The sequence below is a fragment of the Cynocephalus volans genome, chromosome X, assembly GCF_027409185.1.
Source record: "Cynocephalus volans isolate mCynVol1 chromosome X, mCynVol1.pri, whole genome shotgun sequence".
Classification (NCBI taxonomy): Eukaryota; Metazoa; Chordata; class Mammalia; order Dermoptera; family Cynocephalidae; genus Cynocephalus; species Cynocephalus volans.
This window is the reverse complement of record NC_084478.1, coordinates 114,513,363-114,522,858: the sequence shown is the minus strand read 5'-3', so window position 1 is coordinate 114,522,858 and position 9,496 is coordinate 114,513,363. Positions and strand designations below refer to the sequence as shown.

Below are 9,496 nucleotides of genomic sequence, written 5' to 3'. Positions count from 1 at the left end.
AAAATGGATGACAGATCTAAGGGCTGACACTTAAAAACTCTTAGAAAAATCACATCAAGGTACACCTCCATGACCAGGCCCTGGCAAGCATCACTCTCCTGTCGCAGGAAGAGGCGGACAGCCTGAGTGAGGGCCAGCTCCTCCATGGCCGGTGGAAGAGCGCCTGCTGGAAGCGTGCTACCGCCAGCTGGCAACAGGCCACATAGACAGCCACTCCTGGGCGCAGCCCCGGGACACCTGCCACGGTCCTGTCGCCCTGGTGATACGCAGAGAGCGGCATCTGAGGCGGGGCCTGGCCTGACCGCGCTGTTGCTAGGCTACAGCTTGCATATCCCGGTAGCTAAGGGCGTCTCCGAGCCTCTCCCTCTGAACAAGGCCAAAACTAATCTCTTGACCCCCTGTGACCCCAGTTCCGCCTTTGGGGATTTCTGCATTGTTCCCACCCATCAATCACTCCTCTCTCTGGCAGTCAACGTCCCTGCCCCACTTGAGCCCTTGACTTGAGCTCCCATGCCACCTGAGGCTCGTCCCCCTCCATAACATAACCCCTTTTGACATTCATCCTACCAGGACACCTCAGTCTTGGCCTTGAGCTCCACCCCAACGAACACCATCGTTCTGGTGACTAGCTCAGGGTCCACGTGGGAGCCTCCTGTGCCCCCGCCCCAGACAGCACCTCCCACACGGGTACACCAACCCCCATTGTCACCACGAGAGTCTGCTCCCCTGTGCCCTCCCTGTTCCCTGACCCTCGCCACTCCCTGCCCGTCCGTCCAACATTGGGTGTCTCACACCCCACTCTGACACAAAATTTATAGAGCAAGCCTGTGGGTACTTTCAAACACTTTAATGACACAAGGCGCCGAAGGCACAAGACAGGCCAGGGCTGTCCCGGCTGGCTGTGACGGAAGGGGCTGGCGCCGGGCTAGCAGGAGTAGACGGAGGATCGGTGGGCTGGTGAGGCCCCCTGGGTGCCAGGCGTCCACAGCTAGGCTGGGGCCACCTGGGAGATGGTTGTAGTCACGAAGAAACCACTGAGCAGCGCGTTGCTGTGCACGGCCACGTCCAACAGCTCCAAGGTGATGCATCTCCTGCTGCTCCTCCGGGCCTCGTCGCTCGCCAGCTCCAAGACCTTGGCCGTCACGTACTCGACGATGGCACCTAGAAAGACCGGCGCACACGAACTCGGGCACTGGGCGTAGTGGCCCTCCCGCAGGAGGTGCTCCGGGTGGCTCACGGAGAATGTCAGCTCGGCTCGGTGGGCTCGAGAGCGGCGGCACGGCACCTATTGAGACCGGACGACCGTGGACGGCTCGTCCTCCTGCTCGGCATGCCGGGCCTTGGAGACGACCGATCAATCTGCGAGGTCTGGCTCGACTGGATGCCTCTCAAGATGTCGGTACTTGGCCCGTACTCCGTAACCTAGCTACCGCGACCCGGCCCCTCATTGGTCCGGAACAGGCTCGTGGCCGCGCACACTGGTGACGTCACTGCCCTCCAGTTGACCCCGAGGGAGCGGGCCTGGGCCTACAAACGGCCGGCCAGGGCAGGTGCAAGGCACCCGCACGCTCTCGCCCCTGGGCCCTCCCTCTGTGGCAGCGCTCACCTTCTGTAGGACCCGAGCATCGCAGGCAAGATAAAGAAAGAGGGGTGGGGGACGGGTACGACATGGTGTCAAGTACATTCGTGATGTCGTGGAACAATCACAACCGTCTGCTTCCAAAGCATTTTCACCACCCCGCCAAGAAACCCCTGTACCCGTTAAGCACTCACTCCCCATGCTCGTCGTCCCCCCACCCCCGAGCACACACATACACACGCTCCCAATAAATAGCTCTTGGCAACCACTTATCTGCTTTCTGTCGACAGAGGTTTCCCCCATGTGGAGCTCTCCCTCCCATGGAACCCAACGCATGGCCTTCTGTGTCTGGCGGCTTTCACATAGTGTAATGTTTTCCTCATGGTACATCTACGTGGTAGCGTGAATCGGTACTTGCTTCCTTCCTTTTCACAGCTGAATAATAATCCATGGTATGGATGGACGACATTTAGTTTATCTATTTGTCCATTGATGGGCATTTGGGTTGTTTCCCCCTTTTGGCTATTGAGAATAGGGCACCTCTGAACGTTCATGTAGTTATCTTTGTTTGAACACCTGTTTCCATTTTCGAGAGACTACATCTAGTGCTATCCCTCCCTCTTCCAGGTCAGTGCTTCAGGGTCCATTAGCTGTCTCTTCGGTCCCTGCAGATCTTCCAGAGGCCCCACCCAGACCACAGGGCTGCTAAGAATGTCCCCACACACGTCTCCTTGTGTTCAGGCCACTAGGTAGTGTACCCAGCAATGGAACTGCTGCTGTCAGCAGTGTGTGCATCCTGCGCATTAATTAGTATTGCCAGATTGCTCTCCAAGATGGTCAGACCAATTTGTCCTAATACCAGAGTGTGAGTCCCCACTAGTCACCAACATTTGATGCGGTCTGACCTTTTTAATTCTCACTGCTCCGACGGTGTGAAATAGTATGTCACTGTGGTTGTAGTAGGCATTTTCCAGGAGACTTGAGCGAGGTGGCACCTCTTCAATCGTGCTTCTTGTTGTTCTTTGTGATCGTTTGTGCTTGGTCTTCCGTAAAATGCCTGATCAAGGCTTCCTTCTTTTTAATCTTTTTAATCAGCACGTGGGCCATAAAATCCTCTCTCAGTAGCACTCACGCATGCCCCAAAAATTTTATTCTCACGCATCAATAAATATTTTTCAGTCCCTGTAATGATTTGTCCTTTGGCCCATTATTTCTTTAGAGTGATTTGTGTCATCCCAAACATTTGGTTTTGACAACATGGTTTGTCATTGATTCTTAAATGTACTGTAGTCAGAGAATGTGATATGTATTTGATACTTCTGGAATCTTGCTTGATGGCCGAGTACATGTTCTATGTGCATAAATATACATCAGGTGGATAAAACACATTCTCTAATTTCCGGGTTCATATTATCGCATTACTCCATTTCGTCAAGCAAGCTTGGTAGGTGCTTTATTTCTAAGTCCTTGTTACGTTTCGGCCACTTGCTTACAGGTGGCTGCAAATGTCTATATTTGGTGGTGACCTTCGCTACTCCTTATTGTCATTCAGTCAAGTGTTGACTTAAATAGTTTGAAGCTACCCTACCCAGTATAGGTCATCTTAAATTTATAATACCTCCCACATGAATTGAACATTTTATCCCAGGGGGACTATCTTTATCCTCAAGAAATCTCCGTTGACTTCAAGTCTATTTTTGCAATATGATATAGCTATGACAGCTTTCTTCAGCAAAGACCTGACTTAACGCTTATTCCACCATTAAAAAAAAAATTGGTGGGTTATTTTCTCTTCTTAATATTTTTTCTAGCTACGTTGGTACTCGTAATGTGTTATTTAAGCAGTAAAGGCACTTCCCGTAGCTTGTCTACGTAGTAAACCACACCACTGGATCCTAGATGTTCACTCAGTAAGTGCCCGTTTTCCTCACGTCCCTCCTGAAGTGAGTAATCAGATGCACTTGATTCCACTTAGGATCTTGTACCTCAAACCCCACTTTTCTTCTCTCTTTCTCAAATTTCATTAATATCGCTAGAGTGAGCAGGACCAAAGCCATGTTGGGACCTAAAACCACATGGGCTGTAAAAGAATGTAAAAGGACACAGTTTTTCCTTGGTAAGCATTTATCGGGGTTCCCTCCTTTCCCACAGTTATGTGATCTGTTGAACCGTGGTTATGGGGCAAGATGACAGTATTTACGTGGATGTAAAGTTGTTTTCCAGTCGGCCTGTGGCTGCAGACTTGCACGTACTTTTCAGACCCTGGGAAACCAAGGAAGACATCAGTAAAGCTATGGTGATTCCACTCTTCCAGCAGGACTCTGAGAAAACAGCAATGGCAAGAGGAGAATCCAGACAGAGTCTTGTTGAGAACAGGGACACAGGTCTGGGGGATGAGGCCATGATCTCCTTGATCCCATAGATGGAGGCCACTTTCTCCATTCTAGATGGCTAGTGCCACCTCTTCTGTAACAAACCAGGCTGGGGAAGAGGTCCCCACTGCCCAGGGCTGAGAGTTTCATGCTGCTATCCCAGAGGGTCCAGAGGGCAGAGCAATGATTAAAGAGGACTGTTTTCAATCCCTTAAATCTAATGGAATTAGCCCTACTATGGTGCAAACCTGCTTAGGGCCCATAAACTCTAGTTTTCTTCTGATTTCTCACATTTGGAATGGTAATGTCTATTCTATGCCTGTCCCGCTACTGTTTTTGGAAACTGGTAATTTGCTGTCTGTTTTCGCAGGTTCAGGGATAAGGATAAATTCTGCCTCAGCATCAGTCACAACTGGAGTCTCACCCGTAGCAGATATATAAGATTTGTAGATGAGATTTTGGACTTAAAGTTGAACTGCAATGGGTTAAGATTTGGGGGCTGTAGGGAAGGTGTGAATGTATTTTTCATGGAAGTACATTAATTTTTTGGAGGGGCAGAAAGCTTAGTATTCTTTATTGAATTGTACCCTCTCAAAATTCTTGTGTTGACCTTGTGACCCCCCAGTACTTCAGGAGGTGACCCTATTTTGGAGATAGTCTCTATAGAGGTAACTGTGTTTAAAGTGAAGTCGTGAGGGTCGGTCCTAACCCAATATGACTGGTGTGCTTATGAAGAGGGGCTATTTGGCATCCAGAACTGTGAGATGATAAATATATATTTTTTAAGTCACCGAGACTCTCGAATTTATTTACGACAGCTTTAGAAACTAATATAATATCTGTAAATCAACATGATTAAAAGCATAAAACCATTCAAACAAAACAACAAACAGCAGTCAAGGACTCAGACCTATTTAATGACACAATTCCCCTCAACTGCAAGTCCAAACATTTCAGGAGGCTTCTAATTGGTTCAGCCTGGGACACCTCATCCAACAGGTCCCTCCCATCATCCCCATTGCACATAGACGCAAAACATGAGGTTTTACCTTTCTAAAAAAAAAAAATGTATATATATTTCCACACACATTATATTGCCTGGCAATGAACAGAATTGGTAAAATCTGAATGAATTAAACTAGTAACTTCAGTTTCTAAAGAAGGTGGATTAGATATTGTTTCTTGACATTTTTGACTCAGTTATTTCTCTCCTGTGTTTCAGTCCTCAAATATATATCCACAGTCACACACACACACACACACACACACACACACACACACACATAGTATATATACACACACACACAAACACACATATACACATACACATATACATATGTGTCTGTATACATGTAAAAATGAATATATATGTGTGTACATACAAATATATACATATACATATATATATATATATATTTATATTTATATATACATTTGTTTTGTTTTAAATTTCTGGCCGGTGCTGGAATCCTCAAACTCATGGAGAATAAATAACGAACTGTAAGCATCCATATGGGGAACATAGTAGGAGCAGGACAAACATCCTGCATCAAACGTTTTTCGGCATTCTCAGTATTATGGAGTACATACAGAAACACAAAGGAGGACCCAACCGATCACAGAAATAACTAAGGAGAAAATTTCAAGAAGCAATACCTATCCCTAGGCTTTTTAGAAACTGAAGTTACTATTTTAACTCGTTCAGTTTTATCCAGTTATGTTCCTCTCCAGTCTATAATCTTTGGGTTTAGAAAGCACAAACCTTCATGACTTGCATTTATGCATAATAGGGATGATGGAAGGTCCAATCAGAGCAGCTCAAGCCCCAGTCTGTTCTCAGTCAGGCAATGAGGAACCTGTAGCCACGGAGTCATAGCCACCGGCTCACCATGGATCCGGGTTTCCCAAGAGAGCCAATCAAAATTTTCCTGGACTCTTCAGCCTTGGAGTTGAGGTGGAAGCAGCTCCTGATGGAATGGGTGTGATTCTTTGCCTGAGGGCTCATTTACTGTGAATTGTGCTGTATGGTTGTTTATTGTCTTTCTTTCTCTTTCTTTCTTTCTTTCTTTCTTTCTTTCTTTCTTTCTTTCTTTCTTTCTTTCTTTCTTTCTTTCTTTCTTTCTTTCTTTCTTTCTTTCTTTCTTTCTCTCTCTCTCTCTCTCTCTCGCTCTCTCTCTCTCTCTCTCTCTCTCTCTCTTTCTTTCTTTCTTTCTTTGTAATGGTGACAAGTTCCTTGATGACCTCCATTTCTCTAATTCTTCTTCATTCTGTACTGGTTCCGTATTTGGGGTTCATTTTTCCACAAATACATTTAAGGAATAAATTTTCTCGAACTGTCCGATTTTTGAAAAGCACGTGATTTTCAACTATTTCTTGACTGTCTCTTACCTTTTGGGTGACTTACTGCAAAATTAGACCAATACCTTTTTTCTCTTTCAATCAAGGGCTGTTCTATGTATTCAGCAATGCTAGAATGTAGGGTAATTTTTCGGATCTAAGTATCATTAGGAGTGTGACTACAAACCTGGTAAATGCTGAATTTTCTTATGTAGGTCTAAATACCCCAGTTGTGTTTGATTTCACTCTTTACAAACGGTAGTTTTTTACTCCGTTATCCTGATTCATTGAGGGTTTCGATCAGAACCGGAGGCGGGAGGTGGACCGACACATCTCCACGTCCAGGAGCCCTCTGCTGGCCGTGTCACAGCCTTCCTGTGTGGGTTCTCTTGCTTGTGAATTTCTGTATGGGACCAGACAGGCAGCTTGCAGGGCTCCAGACGCTCACTGTGATTGGTGGAGGGACCGCCAGCAGGAGGACCGTGCAGTCCCAGCGCACTCCGCTAGGCTCACTCACGCGCTCCCTGTGTGCCCTGACACCCAGTCAGAAGTCGAGGTCACGCATGACGTGAGGCAAGGCAGCGACTATAAAAAGGGCTCCCCGCCTGGCAGCAGCGCCATCGTCGGTGCCTCCTAGCTCTTGGGGGTTGCCTGAGGGATGGCGGAGCCTGCCTCTGCCCCGTCTCCGGAGGAAGGTGTCAGCACCCAGGCGCCTGAGAAGGGCGCTCCGACGGCCCTGAAACAGAAGAAGCCCAGGCGCCATCGCCGCCGCAGCCGCCGTCACACCCGCTGCCGCCGCGGCCGCCGCGGCGAGGACAGTTTCGCCACCTATTTCCCCAGGGTTCTGAAGCTGGTCCACGACGGCCTCAGCCTGTCCCAGCAGGCCGTGAACGTCATGGACTCGTGCATTAGCGACCTCTTCGAGCGCCTCGCCGAAGAGGCCGGCCGCCTGGCCCGTTACAACCAGCGCTGCACCCTCACCTCACAGGACATCCAGGCCGCCGTGCACCTGCTGCTGACCGGGGAGCTCCGCAAGCATGCCGTGACCGAGGGCACCAGGGCTGTGCTCAGGTTCACCATGAGCACATGAGCCGCCTCCTGCCCCCGGGCACGGCCCCCCAAAGGCTCTTTTCAGAGCCGCCTCAGATGACCCGAAAGACCTGTAACCACTTAATTTATCGTGCTATTTGTGGCTTCCTCAAAATCCGAGTAAATTTTCTGTTCTTCTGTTGCTTTTTGTTCTGTGTGGCCTAAAATAATTTTCTAGAGTTTTCCGTGAGTACTGATCTCCTACATATCCTCTAAGGAAAAGTGATTTTAAGAAATCAACACGATTAGGAAATGATGACTGCGCTATGGGTGTTTGTGGTTTCCATTTGGAAATTCAGAAATCAAGTAGAAACATCAGCAAAGCACCAAAATGACGTTGGGAATTGTAGACAGGGAACAAAATGGGACTGACACAGATGAAATGTCTGTGGGACAAGGGACGACTGGGTTTGAGGACTAGAAGGGAACAGAACGCATGACTACTTTCTTCAGTAGTTGATGGACGAAAATGTGGCACCTCCTGGTGCGGTTTGCAGAGAAAACCAACTGAAGGGAAGAGTCAGCGCTTACGTAATTGACAAACTGTTGATATTCATTACATATAGAAATTATAATTTTGCTATGTTGGATTAAATAAAATATATTATTAAAACTTTAAAATAAATAACACATCCTAAGCATCTATATGCGGAATAGAGTATTAACAGGACGATAACACTCCAGTCAACCTTTTTTTCCGCATTAACTTTATTACTTAGCCCATTAGAAACACACGTGAGGAAACAAAACACAGCATAGAAAAAATTAAATCCAAGAGTTCCACAACAGTACTTATTCCTAGGCTTTCTAGAAACTGAAGTCACTACTTTACTAGTAACTAGCAACTAGTTCCTAGCAGCTAGTTACTACGAACTGGTGACTAGCGCTCCTGGACGTCAAGGGACCTGGCTGCCCATCCCCTACATCCAGTCCTTATTTAAAACCCTCAATGAATCTGGAACAAAAAGTGGAAAAGCCCAGGTTTTCATAGTGAAAACTAACCGATAGGGGATATTTTAAAATATGCAACCTGTGTAAAGTGTAAAATAAATCTATTCAAAACTCTTAGATGCTGAAAAAGAGAGCACATTTTAGAACTGGTGACTACATATTAGAGCTCTTGTGTAAAAAAAAACTTTTTCTAAATGCTTTCAAATTTACTTTTCAATGAAAACTCCTTACAGAGGAAAAGGGAATCGATTATGTGGCAATGTTTTAAAATCAAAAGATTCTGTGGTAATTTAATTCAATCACAGGACTTCCATACACTTGTGCACATATAAATTACAGAAATCGATCCAATTATATGATATACAAACTCGAGCGTTATGTATAATAAAAACAATGAAGGACAGTTATATTTGTGTTGACAATGTAGTTCACAGTAAAGAATGCTGGGAAGCCAGCAGCAAGCCACCTGCCACCTGCCAGAAAACTACCCACTGCAGGGAGAGGAGCAAATGGGAACAAGGAGGTCAAGGGGTACAAATCAGGAATTGGGCCAATGAATACGTCTGGAGATCCAAAGTACAGCAGGACGACTATTGTTAATAATGTTGTGTTTGATTCTGAAACTTTACCAAGACAGTAGATTTTAGATTCTCTTAGCATACAAGGGTAGAAGGTGATGAAGATGGTCATTTGTTTGACTGTAGTAATCTCTTCACTATGTATATGCGTACGAGCCAGAGCCATCGTGTCGTACACTTTAACTATAAGGAAGAAAGAAATAAAAAAAGGAAGACTAATACACATTGGCAGCACGCCCCCTGACCCCTGCCCTCAAACTGCCACGGGCACACCTTCGGAGGGCTCCAGGATTTACGGGCCGACTGGGGTGGCTCTGAAAACAGCCTTCGGGGGCGATGCTCGGGGGCGGGAGGCAGCTCAGGTGCTCATGGGGAACCTGAGCTTGGCCTTGGTGACCTCGGACATGGCGTGCTTGGCGACTGTGCCAGCATTGTGCTAAGCACTTGACGGGGAGTACCTCAACTACTTTTCACCACATCCCCTTGAAGGAAACAGCGTAATCATCTCCATTTCTATGGATGAAGAAACTGAACCACAATAGATTGTCACTTGCCCGAGATCATACCGGTTGAAACTTCCCAAGGCAAGG

The 9,496-nt window shown here is 46.9% G+C and overlaps 2 protein-coding genes across 2 annotated transcripts; one reads left to right on the top strand and one right to left on the bottom strand.

Moving 5' to 3' along the window:
• Positions 1 to 988: 988 nt before the first annotated feature.
• LOC134368285 (histone H2A-Bbd type 2/3-like) lies at positions 989 to 1,448 on the bottom strand. Its single transcript, XM_063084835.1, has 2 exons — positions 1,404 to 1,448; positions 989 to 1,285 (listed from the first exon to the last, which is right to left on the bottom strand). Exons 1-2 carry the CDS (start codon positions 1,446 to 1,448, stop codon positions 989 to 991), a joined length of 342 nt encoding a protein of 113 aa, XP_062940905.1.
• Positions 1,449 to 6,946: 5,498 nt separating this feature from the next.
• LOC134368284 (histone H2B-like) lies at positions 6,947 to 7,378 on the top strand. The gene has a single exon (XM_063084833.1). The coding sequence runs from the start codon at positions 6,947 to 6,949 to the stop codon at positions 7,376 to 7,378; it is 432 nt and encodes a 143-aa protein (XP_062940903.1).
• The last annotated feature ends 2,118 nt before the right edge of the window (positions 7,379 to 9,496 follow it).

Excerpts from the sequence above, each read along its gene's own strand:
- LOC134368285 (XM_063084835.1), bottom strand. The coding sequence starts at position 1,448 with ATGAGGGGCCGGGTCGCGGTAGCTAGGTTACGGAGTACGGGCCAA. Across the intron at positions 1,286-1,403 it reads GGTTACGGAGTACGGGCCAA|GTGCCGTGCCGCCGCTCTCG; the intron begins GTACCGACATCT and ends CGGTCTCAATAG.
- LOC134368284 (XM_063084833.1), top strand. The coding sequence starts at position 6,947 with ATGGCGGAGCCTGCCTCTGCCCCGTCTCCGGAGGAAGGTGTCAGCACC.